This window comes from Lotus japonicus, chromosome 3 (assembly GCF_012489685.1).
Source record: "Lotus japonicus ecotype B-129 chromosome 3, LjGifu_v1.2".
NCBI classification, from domain to species: Eukaryota; Viridiplantae; Streptophyta; class Magnoliopsida; order Fabales; family Fabaceae; genus Lotus; species Lotus japonicus.
In genome coordinates this window covers 20,801,800-20,826,908 of record NC_080043.1, presented here as the reverse complement: position 1 = coordinate 20,826,908, position 25,109 = coordinate 20,801,800, and the positions used below count along the sequence as shown (strand labels likewise).

The 25,109-nt window shown below is 34.3% G+C and overlaps 1 protein-coding gene across 1 annotated transcript; it reads right to left on the bottom strand.

Annotated features, from left to right (window-relative positions):
- Nucleotides 1-10,334: 10,334 nt before the first annotated feature.
- LOC130746633 (uncharacterized) lies at nt 10,335-20,590 on the bottom strand. The gene is made up of 12 exons (XM_057599326.1): nt 20,296-20,590; nt 19,857-19,921; nt 19,638-19,736; nt 18,537-18,669; nt 18,245-18,304; nt 18,041-18,100; nt 17,628-17,750; nt 16,267-16,338; nt 15,883-16,020; nt 14,462-14,617; nt 13,678-13,782; nt 10,335-10,620 (listed from the first exon to the last, which is right to left on the bottom strand). Exons 1-12 carry the CDS (start codon nt 20,512-20,514, stop codon nt 10,588-10,590), a joined length of 1,263 nt encoding a protein of 420 aa, XP_057455309.1. The 5' UTR covers nt 20,515-20,590; the 3' UTR covers nt 10,335-10,587.
- Nucleotides 20,591-25,109: the final 4,519 nt, after the last annotated feature.

The following is a 25,109-nucleotide window of genomic DNA, read 5'->3' as shown; positions in this document are numbered from 1 at the left end:
CCCCTAAATTTGATAATGGACTAATTGTGCGCTCAGAAGTTCCACTTAAATGACTTCACTTACACTTGTAGAGAGTCAGAGACTCAGAACATAGACATATGTTATTCATTCTTAATTAGAATTTCTTAAGTTTTTCTAAGACTTGTGGATTCTCTCTTTGCTCACAGACTGACTTGAGCGTCAGATTGTCTACTATATGTACTCCCCCTATGCTCGAGGCTAGGACCACCTCGCTCTTAGGAGCCATGACAGAGCTCCGCCACCGAGCACAACATCTGAAACAATCTAGAATCCGTGAAGAACATGTTCAGTCGTTTCCGTGGAACTTCTTGTCCCAAGGGTTAGGGTTAAGGTTATTGTTCAGTTGAAGTACACACATAAAGGAAAGTATTTTAGGTCTTCAACATGATGACCTTTACTGTTAGGGTTCAAAGTATGGTTTAGTTGTTTATGTGGAACTTCCTAACTCAAGGGTGACAACTAGAGTTAGTGTTTAGTTGAAGTACACACATACAGGAATAATCCTTTAGGTTGTCACACGAGAACCCTTATTTTTAGGGTTCAAAGTATGGTTTAATTGTTTTTTTGGAACTTTACCAGGGTTAGGGTTCAATTGAAGTGAACACATAAAGGAAGGACTTTTAGGTTGTCGACTTGGGACCTTGTTAGGGTTCAAAGTTTGATTTAATTGTTTCTATGGAACTTTTGGACCTAGTGGTGACCATATATTTTTTAATTAAAAATAATTTCAAATCTTCATTCAAATAGTTATTGAAATATTAAAATTACTTTAAAAACTTTATTGTAAAATTAAACTTTGAAATTATTCTGGTATTAAAATGATCAAATAAATATTAATTTAGCAAATAAATATTTTTGATATATTTTCAATGATGTTTTTTATATCTTTTATATGTATTTATAAATACTCATATAATATATGAAAAATTAGACTTTTTTTATGGAAGAAAAATTAGACATATTACTAGTATTATCTTTGAAAACTTTATTTGATTTTTCAAAAGGCATATGAATTGAAGTTTTTATATGAGAAAATGAATAACCTAAATACATTTTATTTGAAAATTTAATTTAATTTCTGAATTTGTTAGCGGTAAAATTCTTCTTTTTATTTAAAATAAGAGTGGGAAATGACCCGCGTCTTTCCCCTAATTCAACCCTAATTAGTAATTACCCTTGTGCTATAATTAAATACAATTGCTTGGCTTATAAGAATTTTTTTTCTCCTTTTCTAACTTAATGTGGGTTGTGTGTATGAATGTGATGAATTATAAGGTTGGCAACCTGGAATTCCAGAGGATGAAGGTTGCCAGTGTATTTTTGAAAGCGTTAGTGGTATAGGCTGACGCCATTTAGTGGAGGTCTTGAACAAATTGTGGGGGTTTGAAACCGCCACAAACTTTTAATATAGCTATAAAATTGAAGTTTCTGGGGTTATAAAAGAAACTGCTTCCCATAAGTAACTCCTACAATATTTCCCTCCTTGAGCCCATAATACTTGCAGTAAGCCTCAACCCCAAGCAATAGCAAGAGAACCTGGGTTCTAATATGCTCATTTTTTTTCCTCAAACTTGTCCTTTAACAAATTTTAGTATAATCATATCCCCCAGTTCTCATTGGTACAAACAAAAGAGCTACATGTTAATCAAAAACAACTCTAACTATACTACACATGAACCAGTGACAGAGAATTCTATAACAAAGCAAACAACCTCTAAATTTGTTCAGGCAGAGAAACAAACACTGCACAAAAGCTCACTACATAGTACAAAACCAAAATTTGTTCTAATTGGGATGAGATTCGTGGGCAGCATACACACCCTCCTTCATAGTGTCCTTTTCAAATAGCTTGGTATGACCCTGCACCAGAACAAAATGCTAATGAGGATTTACTAGTTCGGTTATGTACTTACGTGCACAAAAATTCCATAGATAAAGTATTTACTATTTAGTGGAACTTCATTATTAGAAGTGACAATGCTTCTCTGTTTAAAAAATTACTTAGCTTGTACTTTGGTTGTGGATACTTATGCCCCATAGATGAAGTACAAAGTGAAATAAAGTGTGTAATGAAATACTTATCGGGTTTGTATTGGTAAATTGGTGGTTACTTCACTAAATGAAAGTGCAATAAATGACTTATTTTGGTTACCTCCATAGATGACATTCTGAAATGCTTTTGTGTTGAGAGTGATCCCATCCCCAACAGCGCCAAATATGGTGACACTGACACTGTGAGGTCAAACACTCTCCATGTTTTTTCTTTTACAAACACTGCTGCTCGACACTGTCCATGAGCAATAGTAGAACAATGCAAGAAAAAGCACACCCACTAGCTGCAAGAGAAATGATTCACCATCAACTACTTTAGCTACCAGTGAGAGTGTGGGACTGAGATAAGCTTCCCCACTCTTGAGTTTTATCAATTTAATTAAGCCATGAGTAACAACAGTTCCAATGCTTCTCTCCATGATAACTAAAAAGACCATGATAATCGTGCAATATAATTCAAGTAGCATGTAGACAGCTGTGTAGAATTCAAGTCAGAGGAGTTCAAAAATCTATCTCAGATCAGTCGCATCTTATTCTACACTTAACAGTACAAGAAAAGGTTCAAAATATCACATTAGGGAAAGGAACAAGTTACAATCAAAACTGAAAAACCAATGCCCACTTAGTTTTCCGGTTTCCCCCTAAGCAAGTCCCAATTCTTAAAAGATTGAGCAGCTCAAATAGGTGTCTCAAATTATAATGAGGAGAACAGTGGATGATCCAACCAAGTAGTGTTGTTCTTGTTCTATGCAAAAAATAAAAAACAATTGCTTTTAGATCTTACTCCATAGAAAGACACTCACAATTGAAGGTCTGCCCATATGACTGAGACCCAGCTTTCCCTTTTGGGGCGGAGGAGGTCTTCCTCGACCCAATTCCCAAACTCAAGCGAACAACTGAGGCCAACATCCACATCTGCGAGCTCGATCACGTCACCACCTTCCAAACCATCAACATCGACCACGTCGTCGCCGAAACCTTCTCCTACAGGCTACAACCTTCGAGAAGCCTCGCCAGTTCCTCTCTTCTTTCCTTGTCGAGGAGCTTTATTTCGCCAACTCCACCACCACCGCAAAATCCTCTATGAGACGCTTCAGAGCTTCGCCGATTCAACTTCAACAAGAATTTGAAACGAAAACCCAGAAGGAAAAAACAGAATTAGAGCTTTCGATTCAACTTCATAATAAACGAAAACCCTAAATCCTAAACGAAGATAATACAAACAAACGCACCTTAATCCTTGATCGGTGAAAGAGAATCAAAATGAAAGACAAAGAATAATGTTATTTGGGTTCCTCCTTTTTGAAGAAGTGTGAAGTTAGGGTTATTGGGGAGTTGAAGATGAACACAAAGAATATGAACCAGCAATCTATTTCAATCTTCAAACTAAATCTCATTCATGTAAAAATCAAACTAATCAGATGTAACTTTCAATTATTTGCTAAAAAAACCCTTCCTGAAATTAAACACATAATTTATTTTTGATTTATAAAAAACAAACGAAAAAGAAAAAATTAGAAAAAATGGTACACCTGTCACGTTTCTATTTGAAAATAGGCATGGAGGCACCACACCCACAAAAACCAGGAGGCAGCACAGAATTCACCAATTTATATACAATAAAAACTAATAAGTCTGATGTTTATTATCATTAAAAAGTTATCGGAGGAGATTTCAATTTTTTTTTTACATGAAGGGCGTTGGCCTAAAAAAAGAGGAAAATTAAATTACGATAGAACGAGGTAAAATAACTCACATCTGGTCAAACAATAACGCGTTCAAATAACTGAGTGGCGGTGCCTCAAAAAGGTGGGTACCTATAGCAAGAGAGTGGGCTAGACAAGCCAAAATATCAGCAACATGATTCTCCTCATGCCTAGAGTGTACACAACGGATCGGAACTCCTAATCATTAGTCAAGAAGACTTTTATATGGTCCACCAAAGAAGTATATGGGTGCAAGGTATCACCTCCCCTCATCACCAACTTCACAGCAATTAAGGAGTCACTTTCAATAACAACTCTGGCCAAGCTCCGGTCCCAAGCCAGATTAACTATGGTGAAGATTGCTCAAATTTCTGCCCAGAGGACGTTTGAGGACCCAATATTTCAACTGAAACCAAAGACCCAATTACCATGAGTCCCTACAAAATCCTGCGAATACTTGTAAGGAAAAGTTCTAAAAATACTTGCTTTGCCTGGAGAGGCAATGACAAAAGAATACTTGTTATGCCTGGAGAGACGATGGTAAAAGAATACTAAAAAATGTATGGAGAGACAATGGTAAAAGAATATATACTCCAATGCCTGAAGTGACATTGACAATAATACTTGTAAGAAAAAGTCTTTGATACTGGCATAGTGAAATCTTGGTATAGTCAATGACTGGATATAGCCCTACCATTATGGGGTGAACCTGGATAAAAATGATGGTGTTCCTTGATTCTTTTTCTATACTCACTTATCCGCTGCACCAAACGATACCAACGCAGGAGACAATGCTTTCAATCGTTTGGAAAACCAAGTTTTTGGATGACATAATTTAAACCTCTCTTTCTCACTTCTGATCATCTCACTTTAAAATGTGTTTTGCCCCTAATAGAAATTTGTCTTTAATGTTTTCAAAAAGGGGGAAACAACTCTAAAAAGGAGGAGTACTTATTGGATTTGGATTTAATACTACATTGCAAATTAACTGTTAGACTTTTTCTTTACTGATCTGTTATATTTTTTAAAATTCATGTTAGCATTTTAAAAATTAAAAATTATTTATCACATTTTCTTCCCTTTTCATAAACTCAACTTTAAATTAAGTGTTTTAATCAAATCAATCAATATATATTAGAAAAGAAGAACACCCATCAGGTCAATTCGATGAGGTGTCGCTCCCAGATTAATTCTCAGGCCAATTTAATGACGTGTCGCTCCCAGATTAATTCTCAAGCCAATTTAATGATGTGTCACTCACAGATTAATTCTCATTTGATATTAAAAAAAAAGATATATGTACATTTTTATAGTAAATACTCCCTCCGTCCCTAATTATAAGCTAAAGTTGTAAAAATCACACTTATTAAGAAAGCCTTAATTGATGCATTGGTTTTCAAAAAAAATGTACAACTTTCTATGTTTACCCCTATTTATGATAACACTTTTTCATCATTGTACTACTAATGGTGGTGCTCCACTACCAATAAATGCAAGGGTGAATATGGAAAGAAATATTAACTTTTGCAAGGTTAGCTTATATTTAGTGACACAAAAATAGTCTCAATGTTAGCTTATAATTAGGGACGGAGGGAGTAAAAGAAAAACAAATCCGTGAAAAAAAAATCATATATAAAAAACTATTTTTTAAGGATTTTGTTTTGTTTGTCTTGTTATTTGTTAGATTAGTTTATTATTAGTCTTATCTCATTGAGATATAGTTTAGATTTGTTTCTCTATTTTATATTAATATCTACTTGCTTTGTTCCCTTTTCATATACAAAATTTTGTTCTATTTCTGCTGCTTTATGCTACCTTTAATCCATGGAGATTGTCTTCTTGATTGAATGATTGACTTTTACTTAACTTTTTCCTGACTGACAAAGAGTAAACGTGTTTTGACTCAGGTTCGATGTGAGAATTTTTGAAATTGCTATGTTCGCACAGATTCTTCTCAAGGATGACCTTCAAGCTGTCTGTTTCAGAGACCGATGAATAAATTGATTGAAGAGGTAAGCTAACATAGAAATAGAAACCGTTTTGTGTTTTATGTTTTTTATATGTTATTTGAATTGTGATCATTGTTATTGCTCACCTTTCTTTTCTTGGATTTGCTTCTCTATATTGTGGACTGCACTCTAGAATTTAACAATTTCAGTGTTTGTTACTGTATACATATGCATGTAGTTTTGTTGTTTAATCAACAGTGATATAGTTCTCTAACATAGTGCCATCTAAAGTGTCATACTTCACTTTGTTATTCTTGACCCTATTTTATTAGTTATAGCATCGTATTGAATGTTGTTTTTAATAAAATATATACAAATTGAATAATTCTAAATAGTCAGTGTATATTTTTTTTTAAAAAAAAATTGTATATTGGAAAACAAAAAAAGTCGTTTGAATTAGTTTTTTGAATAGTTAACTGGATTTAAATTTAAGGCATTTATAAAAAAAATCACATGTTGACCAAAAATATGAAGAAAAATACAACAAGTTATCCAAGCACATGTTGATCTTTTTAAATTTTAGATTTGATTAGGATTTAAGTTGTTTATTTCTTGATTTTTTTCTTGGGTATTTTATTTTATTTTGAGAGTATTAATTAATTTTTATCGTATTTTTATTTAATTCAGGATTTTATGAGTTTTTATTGTGATTTGCTAGATTTTGGTAGTTTTTATCTATCTTTAGTTAGTACATTTTTAAATTTTAGATTTGATTAGGATTTAGGTTGTTTATTTCTTGATTATATCTTAGATCTTTTATTTTATTTTTGATTTATTTTGAGGTTATTAATTAATTTTTATGGTGTCTTTATTGAATTTTCGGATTTTTATTTAATTTATGATTTTATAAGTTTTATTGTGATTTGCTAGATTTTGATAGTTTTTATCTATCTTTAATTAGTACCTTTTTAAATTTTAGATTTGATTAAGATTTAGGTTGTTTATTTCTTGATTTTTTCTTAATTTGTCTTATTTTTATTAAATATTAATTCCAGGAAAAGGGAGCTGATCTGGTGCTCAGGGTTCACAGAGCTACCATGGACACGTAGAGATTTGATGGTTGCTAGGTGAATTTGGCAGAGTTTCTCATTAGCTGCGGACTGTGGTTGTTTCTATATTGTTTCCATTTATCACCTAAGAGAAGTGTGTTTACTTAAATTTTCAAACTCATGTAAGGATGTAACAGAAGGGGAAATTAATCAGGGACTGTTAAGTTAATTAGATGTTATTATAGTAGTTACTTAGTACTAGGACGAGATGAGTTATAAATAGAGGGAAATCAAATTAGAGGAACATATTATGTAGCATTATATATCTCTCATTAAGTATGTCCTTTAATATATGAAAATATTGCTAAAGTATGGTATTGAACATGTCTTAAGCACAAGAGAATGTTATTCGTGCAACACATAGACAAAAAGTGATTGTTTGAACTCATAGGTCGAAATCTAATTCCTATGAGTGGTAAATAAAAAATCAATATGATGTCATTACTTTTTTCATAACTTTTTGAAAGTTTTAAAAAGAAATAAATATAAAGACATGATAATTTGATGATTAAAATGTGTCGTGCGGAGATTAGAAAACATTAATATATATAGTGTATTTTTGTTTACGTTAAACTATAGGGTTAAGAGTTCCCACGGGGATGAACATTTTACATGAAACAGAAAAAGCTCCTACGGGGCAAAAAGCTAGAAATAAACCAACGTATTGATCCATGCCTCAAACACAAGAGCAAATTTCACCGTAAAAACACTAGAAATATTTGTTCTGGAGATGCACACAATTTTCTACTGCCTATCTTTCTGAAACCTAAAAACGGCTGTTGTTTGTATTTGCGTATAATTTTGAATTGATATGTTTTAATTTTAAACAACTATAATGCTACCTACGTGAGATTTTATTTTATATAAAAAGTATCATTATACTTTTTTATACAATCATTATATTCTAAACTAATTGATTGATATTATTTTAATAGAAAAATTTAATATAATTAATTTTAGTATTGTTTTCAAAATTTTAAGAGTGTATATTTATATATGTTTATAACTATAATAATTGGATAGTAAGAAAAGTACGAGGAATAAAAAATATTAACACATATGTATTATAAAATTATGACCTAAATTTATTAGTGCTAACAAATTAGAGTTACGAGATCTCACGGAGAGGAACATTTTATATGTAAAATGAAAATTTGTAGGAGTTAAAAAAAAAATCATTTTTTCTATCACTTAACTGTATTTTTAATAATTTAAACAATAATTATATATTTATGTATTGTTTCATATCTAAAACACAAAAGCATTACCCCTTATGCAACACGAGTATACATCTTCACAAACAAAATTCAGCTATACGTCACATATGCAAAACTTAAAGCTTTTGGCTTATTAACTTCAGTGTTTTTCAAAAACTTTATATTAGTTAATGAAGTGTATGCTTACAAAACACTAAAATTGAGTGTCTGAATTTGTGCTCTTTAAATATCTATATCTTTATTATGATTGTTCTTACATTCTTAGTATTTTAAATATTTTATAATTTAAAATATTAATCGATGTATCAAATACAATAGACAAATTTTCCGTGCAACATGCGGATAAAAAACACTAATTATATAACAATTTCATATTTTATTAATGCACGTTACCTTAAACACAACGGCTGTTTTAGATATTGGAGGGGTATTTATTTGTTTGAATTATTGACGCATTCTCTGCTACAATTTTCAGTCGACAGAATTAATTATTGGTATGCATTAAATCTGAGGTATGACTAGTCACTTTGTCCCTTCATGAAATAAAGAAAAACGGGGCATACCGTCGGCAAGAGGATTCGAGTTTGAGGATAACTGGAGGGGCCACTGACCTAGTTCCATAGCCATGGTTAGGTCAAAAGAACAATGCAACCATAAGGCTCTACACAAGTGTAAAGTCTAGACTTTGGACAAAAAAAGTGTAAGGTCTAGAAATCATGGACAATGATGTAGAACCATCATAATCATGTAACCCACGGGCATGTCATATATCACTTCATTTAGTTTTGGAACGTTAACTATTCCATTATTTCTGCTGATAACTAAATTATAAATCTATCTTCAAACTTTGAATCAGTTCCTCGGGTGCTTAATTTTCCTTGGTGTATTGATGGAATTAGGAATGAATCAATTATAATTAAGAATGTAGGAAGTAAATTAAGGATAATTAAGAAATAATTTGAACAAAAAAAAGGAAATAAAGAGAATGATACTTTGAAAGAAATTGGTAGGCTAAAGACAAATGGTAGATCATTGAAGACTAAGAAAGCTTTAAAAAATTATTGCACGGGAGTCCAATTACTCAGTGAAATGAACGTTTAGTTTTAATTCTTGTTATTTTGAGCCTTATCGGTTGTAAGCCTTATTAAGTTAATTCTTTTAAATTAATATGCAAGTAGAGGACTTAGTTATGCTTCCTTTCTATTTCAAAAAACAAAGTTATGCTTCCTTCCATGATCCTTTTTAGTGAGTATTTACTATTTAGCTCTTTCAAATAATTTGGGCATGTGTTGGGCTGAGTAAATCATAAGTTCATTAGGTCTTTTACGGGGTCTTTCTAGTTAACCATCATGAAACCTAATGATGGAGGAAATTTTGAATTTGGAATCATGGGGTTGTATAAGTTATCATAGTGGATCAATAAGATTTTTTTAGAGTAAAATATATAAAAATTAATGAAATTCTCAACTCATTTACCGTAAATATTATTAGTCCACCTAGGATGAAGTTAAACAACACATGTTGGTAACTTATACGATCCTTACAGATTGTTTTGTCCATCCCTCTGATACCAGCACTCATGCTCCAACCTCCAAGCTGTTATAATCTCAATTATAGATTGATATTTCCTTTTCAAAAAAAAAAGGGTTGTGACGCAACTCTTTAGAGAGTTTTTACGTTCACTCTCAGGGCTCCCTAGGATGTTTGCTTACCACCACCGGATCAGGGCCTGACGACTAGGACGAACCCATGAGGACGATTGGCTATCCCCAAGACTTGTAGCAATCAACCAACATCCCGAGCTCGAAGAAACACTAAGCCTAATCAACCCCGAAGCCCTTCTAAACCTAGATTCATAATTCTAATTAAGTAAGAAAACAAATCAATCTAATTAATAATCTAAATTATCTAAAATAAGATCTATGATAATAAATAAAACCTAAGAAGATATGTTTAGGATATTAATTGATATTTTTTTCATATTCTGAACTGTTAAACTTCTAACAACTCATGTTCTACTTTTAACAACTCAAAAGGCAACTCATGTAATTTGCTGTTACCCAGCACCTGCAAAAACATTTTTCAAAGGCAGCGTGAGCCCAAATATTTTTTCATAAATAATTTTTGGGAGATAAATTTTAAAGAAACGTGCTATTTAGTTGGCGAAAAAATGAGTTACTTATTTAAAAAGTTAAGGCATTGTAAGAACTTGTAAAAAGTGATATAAAATCTATTGACAACTATCAGCTTTTTTGTCATCTATTGCCCAAACATTGCATGTGTTTCTAAACCTCTATAGGAACCTTTCATTTTTATAAAATGCATTACTCGCGTCCTTCGCCATTGTCTCCTCCACAGCATAATGAACACGACAGAGAACCGCATGTGATGGAAGTAAATATTGCTTCAAGGCTTTCAATCAAGCAAATCAAAGTAGAAGAAAAAAAGAATAAAACAATCCCACAGCAAGAATGGCTTTAAATTACAAAGAGAGGACTAGGAGCATGCTCTAAGCATATCGTAGCCAATGTTGTCAAAAGAAGAACCACCTTCGTCGGCGAGGTCTCTGCAAGAGTAATGCAATGTGGAAGTTATGAAAATCACACCATTACTGTAACACTAGGAGCAGGATTTAGACACATCAACTTCCTTCTTCTTTTTTCTTCTAAACAAAAGAAGTAAAGCTAATGAACTTAATGATTTAGTAAGCTCTTAAGTTTTATATTGGTGTAAAATGGGATATAAAACAAAGGCTTAAATGCTCTTTTAGCCCCTGAAATTGTAAAAGGAATCAAACCTGGTCCTTGTAAATTTTTTGCATCAAATTGGGTCCCTAAAAATATTTTTTTAATCTAATTGGATTCTGGTGGTGGGTTCAGTCTGATGTGTCATGTTTTTTTCCCTGTCAGCTATTCCACATGGTTTTTTTTTTTTTTTAAAATCTAATTAATAGTTATTCCTTTTTTTTTCCAACTCATATCTTAACCTTTAACCTAATCTAATCTTCTGAGAAAATGAAGATATCCAGGAAAAAGGAGAGTGAACCGTGAATCAGAACCCATCACCCACTATCGGATCTAGATGCAGATCGGAGTTGATCTGAAGTGGAGATTCAGGTCAAAGATTGAAGCTTGCTCCGATTCGATCTTGCTGATGAGTGAATCTCGGAGGAGACAGTAGGTGGAGAGGGGGAGCTTGAGGATGAGGGAAAGAGGGAGGGTTTGAAGGAGATGCAAGGCGAAACCAGAGGGAGGAGAAAGCCTCTGACGACCCGTTTCAAGAAGAACAGGAAGAAGCGCGGCCACGTGAGCGCCGGTCACGGCCATATCGGAAAGTACAGAAGCATCCTGGCGGTCGTGGTAACGCCGGTGGCATGCATCACCACCACATCCTGTTCGACAAGTATCATATCTCACCGCATAAAGATCTCAACTTTTTCTTTTTTACTTTCTGTTAATGGTTTGGTTTTGCATTAAACTTATCCAAGTCCAGATTTTTCTTTGGATTCCATATACTGCTTCAGCACGGGCAAGCTTCTTCTTATACCCTTCTAGCTCCTCCCAGATCTTGTTCACATATCAGCAATTAGGTTTACATGGTTCAAAATTTTGGCTTTGTACTGAGTTTTACTAGGCTTCCGGGTTTGAATTCAGATAACCCATATATGGGGCCCAATTCAGACAGCTTAGCTAGGTTAAAGCTCCAAGGTCTCTGATTCTTGTCCCATCTTTGATTCTTTTCTTTCATCAAAGAGTGCTTTTTCTTTTGAAGTATAGATGTAGAATTTGAGTGAGTAGAAATTGTGGATTTTATCATTTGGCTTAATTGCACTTTTCGTCCCTGATCAATACCCCTCGTGCAATTTTGATCCCCTTTGTTTAAAATGAGCAATTTTAGTACACCTAAGATCAAGATGTGACAATTGGGTCCTTCCGTCAAATTGTTAACAGACTTTGTTTACATGGACCTCATTAATAACGTGGATATGACAGTGTACGCCACTAGGATGCCATGTCATATATTTTCTAATTCATTTTCTTTTAATTTTCTTTTTTCTTTTAAACTTTTTATCTTCTTCAACAATTCATAAACAATTCATCTCTCCGTTAGCAGCACCACAAACCCACCACTACCATTCTCCATTATTCTTCTTCTTCCTCTTCCATGGCACCACCACCACTCTCTTCTTCTTGAACCTCATCCATCCGACCATTTCTTTCCTCTTCTTCTTCAACATTCACCCTCTCACTGCCCAGAACCCAAAAGATTGAGATCTGTGATATGAACCCAGAACAAAAATGTGAATTCTGGAGGTCCCCTTTTCTGTGATATGAACCCAGAACAAATCTGTGATTGAAGCAATATTGCAGCTTTACTATCCAGATGAAGACCCTAAGCAGAGAGAATGGAGGCAATAGCAAAACCCCACTTCTTCTGCAGATCTGTGGAGGTAAAACAAAACCCATCTCCATTGAACCCATCACCACACCTATCTTCTGTACTGGATCTGTAGAGGCAAGGGGGTGGCGCAGATCTGTGGTTCCTGGCTTGAGTTTGGATGGTGGTGGTTCCAAAGAGGCGAATACGCAGTGGCAACAGGAGAAAATGAGGAGGACATCGCGGTGGTTCCTTGGGTTTTGTGGGTTTCAAATCATGACCCCTGGGTTTTGTGGGTTGTTAGAGGAAAGAGATGGGGGGGGAGGTGAAGATGAAGGGTTCTGAATTTGGGTGAAGATGATAGGAGATGGATAATGAAGATGATAGGTGAAGTTTTTTTTTTAAAAAAACGTGAAGATAGGGTGAAGATTAAAGGAGAGTGATTTTGGGATAATTTTTTATTTTTTATTTTATTTTCTGATGTGTCATATCCATGGTGGTGTAAATAATAAAAAAGAATCTAAATAAGAATATTCCTTTGAAATTTAACGGAGACTAACGGAAGGACCCAATTGTCACATTTTGATATTTGGTGTACTAAAATTGCTCATTTTGAACAAAGGGGATTAAAATTGCACTAAAAGCATAGATCAGGGACGAAAAGTGCAATTAAGCCTTATCATTTTGTCTAGTGTTTTTAAAATTTCTGGGTTTGGGTGATGTGAAGAGGAAGAGGAAGATGAAGGTGTTGAAGAAAATGATAATTTTTGGGTTTATTCTTCATTTTTGATTAATTAGGGATTAATATTAATTTACAATTAATCAGAACAAGTGGCATTACTTAAATTTTAAAAAATAAATAAATAAGCCACGTGGAAAAGCTGACCGGATAAAAAACATGACACATCAGACTCAGACACACTTTGGATCCAATTAGATTAAAAAAATATTTTTAGGGATTCAATTTGATGTAAAAAATTTACAGGGATTAGGTTTGATTCCCTTTACAATTTTAGGGATCAAAAGGGTATTTAAGCCTAAAACAAAACTAAAATATAGTAAATCCATCTTCCCATGTATATATTTCTCCCTAATCACCTTGATTTTCAATTTCTGAATGAGCAATCAGAATATAATATTATGAGCCTATCCTAGTCAATATGCATAATCAATATAAATGAACCTGCATAACGCAAATACACACACATACAGAGAGAGAGAGAGAGAGAGAGAGAGAGAGACCAACCTTGTTATCCTGATTTTGTGGTTTTAGTAATATAGTCTCAGAAAGAACTGCACTGTCTGTATTCTGAATGTATGGCTGCAGCTTTTCCTCCACCATCTTATTCAACTGAAGGTCGAATCAAGCATTAGTAACTGGTGCAACTATTTGGTGGACATTACAAAGTGTGCATGGAATATGCAATTTGACAGATTGAACGTATATTAAAAGGCAAATACTATCTCTCTACCTTATTATAAAAACTAAATTGAAGGTATATTTTAGTCATTTTTATAAGAACCAGCTTGAATATTTTGTGTTTCATTAATTATTTGTTGACAAAAATGTGCTTACTTTTTTTTTTGAACGTATGTGCTTACTTAATTATTCGATACTACTATTAAAAGTATCTCATTAATTGTTAAGGGTAATTTTGAAAAGTTAATATAAATTGAAGACAAATTTAATGTCAGTAATTACATTAATTGTATTTCTTAATAGACATGAGATAGGGTTCTTATAATGAGAATTGGAGGTAGTAATTCGGAGAGAAGTTTGCGATAAAACTCTGTAAACCGTAGACAGCTTAGCACCCATAATGTTGTAGTAAGGACCAAGAATACCATGTGAAGTGTGAAGTATCAATAAAAGAATAGGGCATGCTCCTAAGATAAAAATAAGACAACTATGCATGCTGCTTGACACGATTTCGTTGAAAAACAATGCCTAATTAGGAAAGTATAAGTTCTGATATGTTGATCCTTTCACCATGGACAAAATATACAGGAGATGGAAAGATAAAAATTACCTTCTCTTGACGCCATTTAGTTTCCCATTGTGCATCCAAGATCTTATCAGAGATCTCTCTTTGGGCATTAAGAAGAACAGTCATCTCATAGAACTTGTCTGGATCTTTGAGATCCTGCTCACTCCAAGATGATGCACTTAATGGAAGGTCCAGCTCCTGCCAATTCTCGACAGTTAGTTGTCTCATTTCAGAGCCGATAGTTACTAAACCCTACACTACCACAAGTCCACAACAATAACAAAAATCATTTGCCATTAGGTAGGTTTGGCTACATGATCAAATGACACCACAAAATCCGACCATATATCATGTTTATGGACAAACCATTTAAATCTAAATCCTTCTTAATGATTTGATACGCATTTTTTCTTGGTCTCCTTTTACCTCTAACTATTAGACTACCTTTGACTATACAGCTTTTGATTTTCTTTGCTACAGTGGCTTTTATATGAACAGATAACTCAACATATTACATTTTCAAACTGTATAAAGTGCACTTAGCCTAGAGCTTCCCAAGTGAAATCGTTCAACTTGGATGAATATTTTATGATCAAATTTCTTTGGAATACTATTGAATTTGTTTTGTTTATTTCATGCACATGAGCCAGTCTCACAAAGCTATTTTCAAGTTTACCTCCAACTGATTTTTCAGGGAACAGTTTTAAGGAAATAAAAAGCGACAACATATTGAAGAAATAGAAGAGTTATATGCATTATTGTACAAACTGAACCAACATCAAGCTTAGAACGTCAGAGGGCCAAGCCAGCAATCTAATCACAGATTAAGCTGTAAAACTGGAAAACTCAGGTAATGAAGGGAAAAAATACTAAATAGAAAAAAAGTAATACATACATTCTTACATGCACAAGCACATAAACTACATGAAAAAAATAGTAAATAACAAAAGTATATGATGTAACCAAAATAGCAGGGATAATGGTTCAACTTTAGTGTTGAAAAATCAAAATGATTGGGTAATAATATAAATTAAAATACTAACAGTGCTTAATGGGAGCCATGGTCTAATGATTAATGGGGTAATTTTCTACATTGTTCATATCCAACAACTTGATTTTTGAAGCTTAAATTGAACAAAGTTAGACCATCCAGGTGTATCACCTAGGTTTAACTAATTCACTGCAAAAAAAGAACTGTGATTCAGCTTGTTCGGACCAGCTCAGAGGACAGTTTGCAGGTTTGAAGTGTCCAATCTTACTGGTTACACCAGTCTAATCCACACAACTATGGTTATATGTCCATCTACACAACTAAAACGAGAAAACATTTAACAGGTATTATTATCAAAAGCAAATTATAATATGGAAGAAAATAATGCAAGTTAATAAGGCATAGACAAATCTGAGTTATCATAAAAATTAAAAAGGAATCATTGGCAAATGTGAAGAAAGTGAACACATACACCCCAAGTTGGTGGTCTCGGTGGTGGATCAAGCTTCATAACCTCTGCCTCCAGAGCCTTCTTAGCCTTAAAGTAAGGGACATTTTTCACAATGACAGGATCATCCCTTGCACGGGAAGGATCTATAGATATCAAGGCCTGCAATAACAGTGATTCAAATATATATATCAAAAGGGAATGACAAGAAAACTGAGATCCCATTATTTCAACATATGATAACAATAAAAATCAAGTATCCAAGTAACCAAACAAAAAGTTTGCAGTATAACAACTTACGAACTAGATGAATCTCAAAGTTTGAGTTAAGTATGAGCATCATATAGCCAAATTTGAAATAGCCAAGGCTACAAACAACAACAGTTAGTTTGCAGTATAACAACTTACATCCTGCAGATACTCCCACCCTGGTTTCCTCTTGGCCACCACATCTCGGAGTTGATCATAACGCATGGATTCCTAAATTTACCCACAAAAGAAAGACAAAAATAATTATAAAGATAAAACAAAGAAAGATTTGACCAACAACTGTAATGAGTATATGTAATACATAACAGCAACTTAGGCTGCATGAGGCCTGGCTAACTTATAAAATGTTAATTGTATGGGAAGACGTAATAAACACATCCGCACGCTACATAACCAGCGGTATTGTGCCCCTCCCGTCCTCTTGCCCATTCTTTAATTCCATTTTAAATACCCAATCCTGTTTTCTGCGCCACCTTCCTCAGCAAATGAAAATTAAATAATTAATGGCATACAGGTGATAGTAGTTTTCCTAAAGAATACCTTCCAAGAGAACTTGTCAGTTAGAGAAATCCAACAAATTCAGTCAATCAATTTCATGGGCCCTTTATTACTGAAAAACAGAGAGGGGAAGAGAGAGAGAGAGAGAAATGAAGCGAAAGAGAGATGAAACAGAAGAGCAGCTGTAAAACAAACTTTGGTGCCAGAAAAATGGTGAAATAATGAAATTTAAGTCCTTAACATCTATCCAAAATACTGAAGTTCTGCTATCATCAATTGCACCTTTTAAATTTCAGTAGCATTGAGTTCTAAGAGAGTAATGATAGGAGAAGTGGGAAATGGTGAAAATTAAAATTTCACTTGAGAATACGCAGTAATAAAGAAAAAAATCAAAGCTATAAATATTATTTCCATCCCTCTTGAATGATTAGCTGGAAGTATTGAGGAACGAAAGTAAACTACCCTTGACTCCTTGTTGACCATATTGTGAACCAAACCAAAAAGGGTGATAAGTAAACACATTTATTTTGTCCGATCTGCTTATATTCACCTGCTATTCATCATTTCATCACCAATGTGCAATGAATTTTTGTGTGATGCTAGAATACAATTTCATGGTTTCTTTTGCCAAGCAATCTTTTTTCATAATCATATTCAGTTCTCATTATCAGCAGAAATTTTCAAACACATTTTCATCCCTACCAAACACAACATGTGATATAATTGCTGTTTCGAGCATAAAACTTTAAAGAGGCCACAGCTTCACAAGTTTTCTCCTAGATGTTTCTCTCATTCAAAGAACATTTCAAGTTCAATATCCAATTAGTTCTATGTTAGCATATATGCGTTACAGACTTAGGCTAAAAGGGATTAAGATACACATGCAAACATGGACAAGAAAATGTAAAAGGAAAATTCATTTTGAAACCAAACAGGGGAGAAAGTAATTGATGAATGGTTGAACTGAAACTGAACAATAGGAAGGAATAAGAACCGACAACCTTGTACTGCGACCATATATTCTGCTTCACATCATCATCATAGGTAAATCCCCCCATAATCTGAGGTAAGGTAATCAGCCAAAATGCAGCAATACCAGGATCTTTCATGCTGTGCCTTATGTGCTGGTGAAAAATAAGGAAATTTTTTATTAAGATTACAATGTAAAAAGCCTCAAGTGAAATCAATTTTATTTATGTCCCCTTGTGCCACACCTGCTTATCTCAGAAGTTATGAGTGAAATGTAAGTACAAGAGAAACATGCACCCCTATACATAGTAAAGAAATGAATGTATGAATGTCAGGGATCAAGGTTTTTTTTGTATACAAGAGAATTCTACCTTGTATGGTCAATTACAAATATAATCGTGTTTGCTAAGATAGAATTGCATTCAAATTTAGAAATAACACTGACCTCATATGGATAATCCATCTTTTCCAACACATTATAAGCTTGCCATGGGGGCTCCATAATCTGCACAAAGAAAGAGAGCTTAAAAACACGAAGAATTACTAAAATTTCACAGATGAACATTAAACATTAAAATTAAAATTGGTAAAAATGACACTTAGAAAATAGACAAAAACAATCATCATGGAGTCAACAAAAAAAACTCACATCGTCTGCTGAGATCCTAACTTGTAATTTGTGCTTGCATTCAGTACAGCCCATTACACCCTGTGCTTTATAAATATATTATTCAACAAAAAATCACAGCTTAGCATGTCTAAGATTTACTATCAATCTCAAAGTAGATTTTATGGGTGGGTTGGGGGGGGGGGGGGAAGGTGTGGAGGACACAGTACACGTAGTACTGAAAATTCAGTATTAATGAACCTATCAATGAAACAAAAATATAGGGTGGAATGTTTTACTCCCATGTCTAGTTGCCATGGAATTTAGTTCATACCGTTCCATCACAAGTTGGACAGTCTTTCAATGGCAATGGTTTCTGAAAATCCAAGGAGGAAGGTATATGCACTAACTCAGCCCGGTTGTCAACAATGGCATCTGCTACAGATTCAGCAGTTGCTTTCTCTCCCCTAAAAGTAAGTTGAAGAAGAAAATATAAGATGTACATAAGTTGGAAGAGAATCCAAAAGAAATGGTAAGCAAAAATATGCTAAAAATTAAAATGGAGGAGAATTATGTACAAAACAATTTACTGCACTATTTGACATGCCCAATATCATATAAATCAGATAGATATTTTCTTTTTCGTCAGCAGATATTTTCTTTACATTTCCAAATATTTAATTCAGTATAACTTTAACGGATACAATCAAACTTCATCTTTATGAAATACGGTGTGCATGGTCTTCAGAGGGTCTCTAAATGACTGTTTCAGAAAACGCTCACTAGATTAAGATCAGTATGATTTAATACTGATCCCCTTCCATCTGAACTCTTATATGTGTGTTACCATTTATTACTTCAGGCGTCTCCTTGGACTAATTAGATAAGTAACCCTGCATGACCACCAGTGACAAAGATTGCAGAGTATACCAGTAGCTATAAACTTCATTAATGAGTTTGAAATCAATTGTGCAAGTTTATCTTCATGAAATCATTATTAAGAATTAGGTCTTGCTAATGCTAGCAAATTATCAAGGAGTACTAGTTAAGGAGCATTTAATACACTTCTTAATCTTTCTAATGACTTAAAAATGATTTTTGTGATTTGATGAAAATATATGTTTCAAGAAATAAAAAATCTTTATTGAAAAGTTCATCATTTATGCTACCTAAGCTTGGATGATGCACTATGCAATGAGGGCTTCTCATTTCTTGATTCTCCACCAATGTCTTAGGTGCACTTGTTAGCATTGACCTCAATGTTTTCGCTATTCATTGAGTACTATCTACTTTCTATCCCTTATCATTATTTGGATCCCTTTTCATTAGGGGAATATGTTGGCATTTTCCTTAAAATTTCAACTAGAGCACCAAATAAAACACGGTCAAGATTGTAAGACTACCTCTAAATTTATCCACATGGATAGGAACTTACCTCTTCAAGGTGCAACTCTTCACTTGATAGTGCACCCTTCCACTCCCTCGGCACATGGTACACCGCAAGGCCTGCCATCCATTACATGTCCGACAATTCCTGCTCTCAAGACGCATTTAGTTAGATTCAACAAACATCAAAGTCAACTAATAAGAGATTAGACGCGTCATGAATTCAAGTGAGGAGACAGCCATCAACGAGCGCAAAACAAAACAGCACCTTTGACATATCACCTTCTTCCCCAGCTCTAATGCAATGTCATAAGTCCCCAAAGTAGCAATAGCCTATCACCAATCCATACAGCAACATTCATAAAAAACAAAGATAATAATGAACCAAATAATAACAGACAATGCAATTCCCAAAAGTATCAAAATGCATAACCTAATTGACCAACTTACAAGTTTAATGAAAATGGAATCCAAAACTCTAACACTCAGTAACTGACCTTTAATCTCTACTTCACCCCAAAACCCAGAAATTAAATGAAAAAAAAATCAATAATTTCCATCAAAATTCAAAACCCACATGCCCAGAAGTGAAAAGTGAACAAAAAATACAAAATTTTCACAAAAGTTTACAAATTTGAGAAATTGGAGGATGACCCAGATAAGGAAAAAGCAAAAAGAACATATTTTTGGGTTGAAAAGGGACTAACGAAGACGGAAGCAGCAGAGAGCTTAGAGATAAGCTCAGGGACACCGAAGCCACGAGGAGCAGAACCAGCAATGTCGAAGGCCAAAGTGAAGGGAGACAAGACGAGCTTGATTGGGAAGTCCAAGATATCGATAACGTTTTGGCCATAACGAGTAGAGAAGACCTTGTATCGAACCTCCACAAAGCGCTTCACTGCCTTCACCAAACGCTCTCTGGACATGGCGCCAACAACAGAGGGAGAGTGTGAGAGTGAAGAGGATGTAGAATGTAGATAGATAAGAGTTGTTCTTAGAAATGGGCTGTGTTACTACTTACTAATAAATTCCTCTTGCTCACTTCACAATTTAATTTACATATTATTTTCTATTTTAAAAAATATATATCGCGTGATTAATTTCACTAATTACCCGAATCCCGAATAATAGTTCAAATGGTAAAAGGTAAGGACATATGGATTGGATGTGGGAGATCCATGGGTCAGTCCTTAACAAGTGCAATTTATCTTTATGATATAATTTTTTTTTGTTAATTAACAGTTTCAAAAAAAAGTCGCTAATTAACCAATTAATTTGTATGAAAGGACTAACCAATTAATTAAAGGTAAACCAAGTGATTGTCAAAATGATTATAGACAAAGTTTGGGTTAAATTACCATAATCACTGTGGATTAATAACATTTAAGATAAGTGCGTTAGAAATTTTATATTTATTTATTTATCTTAAATATCATTAGTTCACCTACGACTAATAGAATCATTAAATAGATAAGTTTAACGGTGCAAAACCAAATAAAAACACTAATTAAACCTTTCCATTTCTCCTTGGGCAGCTGAAAAGAAGAGTTAAGATTCCGAAGAATTTCTTGAATGTCATTAGCTTGTGAAATATAAATATTCGTAAGGAAATGAAGAATAGAGGTTGAAAGATGCTCCAGCGAGCTCTTGTGTATGAGAGAAAATGAAGAGTGTTGAGTGTGGGTGTCAGGTTCATATACTTAAGCACTTAAAAGATGGAAACGGAAGCACCAAAGAGTATAAGGTTAGAGAAAATGAAGCAAAGCTTCAGCAAGCTTGAGTTATGTTAGTTAGTGAATGTAATGTGGCTTTGAATAAAGCCGATAGAGATATTTGCAATTGGGTTCCTGTTTGGTTCATGGGTTTTGGGTCTTTTGGATTTTTAGGTATTTTATTCGGTTTATGTTCTGTCAGTGCTTTGTACTTTTCAATCTTTTTTAAGATTGAGCTTTTATTAATATATATCATTTTGCTTTCGAAAAAAAATAAAGCCGAAAATATTGTATAAATTAAATGTTCACTTGTCTCATTTTTTCGATCCAACAAATGGTATCGAAGCTTCGGAGGTGGCCAAGATGAGTCTGGAACATGTTTTAGAAGCTCAAACGGAGCTAAAAATAAGTGCATGCACTCCACGCTTCGGAAAGGGGTTAGGGAGTGAAGGTACATGCCACCAAGATGTTCCACACGCCTGCACGCATGAATGGAGGTTTAGAATTAGTCACGCTACTCATACCAAATTGGATAAAGAAATCTTCCAAACCATTTGGTAACACAATTGATATTCCCAACCATCCCAAGATATTCATCCAAACAACCCAAGCAAACCTGCAACCCAAGAACAAGTGAATACAAGTTTCATCATGTACCCCACAAAAATAACATTCAATTCCAATATCCAGTCAGGAAGAATTATGTCTGCAATTTGGATTGCAACGATATGGGCTCTTTGGCAAGCTAGGAATAAGACTGCATTTCGTGGAGGCACATTGATTGTCGAAGCAACTGTTGATTTGATCCAATATAAAGTCTGGTTGTGGATTAAAGCAAATAATTCGGCCTTTGCTTATTCTTTGGTGGATTGGATCCAAAACCCGTGGGAATGCATTCTACATATCTAGTTAATCTTCTACCATGAGTATTATATATTTCTGCTGGAGTTTTTTTGAAGGGTACCTTGAGACTACAACATGAATATGGGAACTGAATTGGATGCAAAACTTGGCAGCTGGGTTTAGGGTGGGTTATTAGAATTTTTTGTAAGCTTCCTTGAAGATACTCTCTTGGCTTTGCAAAATTGGTACTCTTTTTCCTTGCTAGGTTTTCCCAAGGGGGTTTTATCCTAGCAAGGTTTTAATGAGGCTTTTTTTGTGAAGTCTATTTTCTTGGAAGTATTAGGTGGGGTAGTTTTGTTGTTGTAGGATCTTTGTCTGTATTTGTTAGTTCTTTACTTGTCTCTTCTCTCCTTTGTATTGGGTTGAAGTACCCCTTGTACTTCTATTCAATATAATTCTTATTGCCTATAAAAAAAAAACGCATGAATGGAGGTTGAAGATGAGCAGTTTATTTTCCGAAAACAAAGGTGATGTTCATTTTGTGAGATTCCGCTCATATTTTCTTGAAGAAAGTAGATCAAGGCCTAGTTTAACAATTGTTGGTCACACATCAGCTGACCACAAGGTTTTGAAAATTTTAAATGTAAGGTGAGCTCAGTTTGCTTAAATTATGCTTCGAAGGATAAAACATGGTCGATATAACTATTGACCAAGGCTGAATCAACATAGGATTCATATACAAAATGTTGATCAAGTGGACAACATCAAGGTCATGATGGATCTACTGGATTGCAAGGATTTGATCAGTGGCGGATCCAGGATCCGGGGGTCAGGGGGTTCGAAATTTTCAAATGAACACATCGGTAAAAATAAACAATTACAATTTCTAATACAATAATACCAAATCAATAAATTGGGGAGACCACAAAAGAGAATACATTAAACTTTCACTTGAACTAATGTCATGCACTCTATAATTGCTGCAGCAGAAGAAAAATTGAACAAAGTGTCCAAACCCATGACTCATTACACTTTGATTGAAGATTCCTGATGTTTGTTTGTGTTAAAAGAAACAAGAAGAAAAATGGTCAAAAAATTAAAGGATAAATGAAAGGTTAAAAGTAGTATCCGGTCATTATTGTACAACTATACTGCTTAATTCTTCTGACATTTGTCATTCCTAGAAGCATTATAATTGAGAAAGGGTATTGCATTAGCATAGGTTCTCCACAATCACTTATTTCAGCCAGTGTGAAACATGAAACATTATCACATTGCAGTCATTTTGCATCTTCTGGTTGATGCCCTTATGAATTGATAAGAAAATCCCATGACTCCAAAAGGTCCAACTTATCATGTAATATATAGAGTGCCTCAGGTTATATTATGGAATTAATTGATCTATCTAGTTGACTACACCCAGAGGGAAAAGGCTTTGGTTGCTGTTATGCAGCATTTCAGTCTCAGATATCAAGCATGAAGCTTTGGTTGCTCGATTTTGATTTCAAACCATCTATCTTCCAACTTTCAAAATTCCATTTAAAAGGCTATAAATCCATGAAAAATTGAAATTTCAAAGCAGCAGCACATAGAAAGCAAGATCAGAAAACACTTCATAGGACTCCTTGAACTCCATAATGCAAAACTCCAAGCAATTAAAACTCCATAATGCAGAAAACACTTCAAGACTAACTTTCTAATCCAAACTAAAATCAATGTTTTCAACACATCTTATGATCTTAACATAATTCAAAACATATCAATCACCATTTACAAGGTTATATTTTTTTGAAATAAAAAAAGGTTATATTACCACATCATAAGAGGTTAAATCAGGGTAGAATTTCTTTCCTAAAGCCAATGGACCTAAAAATTAGAACTTAGAAGGTAAGAAACTACTAATTATGCTAAGGAATTTATTCCCTTGCTCCTTCATTGTTTCAAAGCTTTCAGCAGGGAGGATGTGTGCACGTATAATACCAAATCATGTTTCCTTTTCTTCCATCAGATCTCAACAACAACGACATGGATTTTCAGTTTTCACCAAAAATCAATTTAGCAATCAATTAGCTGCACACAAAAATCAATTTAGCAAGTAGCAACCTTACCCTGTTACCCAGTAACCCACTGACTGAAAGAGAAAGGAGAAGCCGAGATAGTCAGATAGAGAGGCCGGAAGAGGCGCGGCTTGGTGGTGACTGGTGATGCGTGGCGACTGGCGCGGTGGTGTGGCGTGGGCGTGGTGGTGGCCGGTGGTGCGTGTGTGCCGGTGGACCTAGGGTAGCGACCAGCGAGAGAAAGAGGGTGGGTCTGAGACTGAGTAGTGAGTACGCTGTGTGAGAGAGAGGGTCTTCAGTGCAAATTAGTTTTTTCAGGGGGTTCAAAAAAAAATCTATACAAGGGGGTAAGTGGAAAATTTATTTTTTTCAGGGGTTCATCTGAACCCCCTCAGTATAACGTGGGTCCGCCCCTGGATTTGATCAATCTGATAAATGAACAAAGACATATCACTATAAGAAAAACATGATTTAACGGTGGCTAAAAACCATTGGTAAGTAAAAAACTGTCATTAATATGAGATTATCAATGGCCAGAAGACCGTTGTTATATAGATCATCGGTAGTTATTACCAACGATTTTTAAGATTTATCGGTAATTTACCAATGACTCTAGGTCATGGAAAAATAGTCACAGATATAGGTCATCGGTAACTTACCAGCGGATATTAGTCGTCGATAATTTTACCCACGACCTATAACTGTCGTAGTAATTTGAAGGTTAGACCAGAGAGACACAACAATTAGGTTGAATTGTGTCCATAAAATTCGATCGAGATTGACTCGATTCTGCTAGACTTCATAAGATATTAATTGCGATTAAGTGTGTAGTCCAAAAATGTGTTGTGCAAACGATAAAATAAAGAGTTAATCGGCTAACAATGCACACACACATGTTATCCTAGTTCA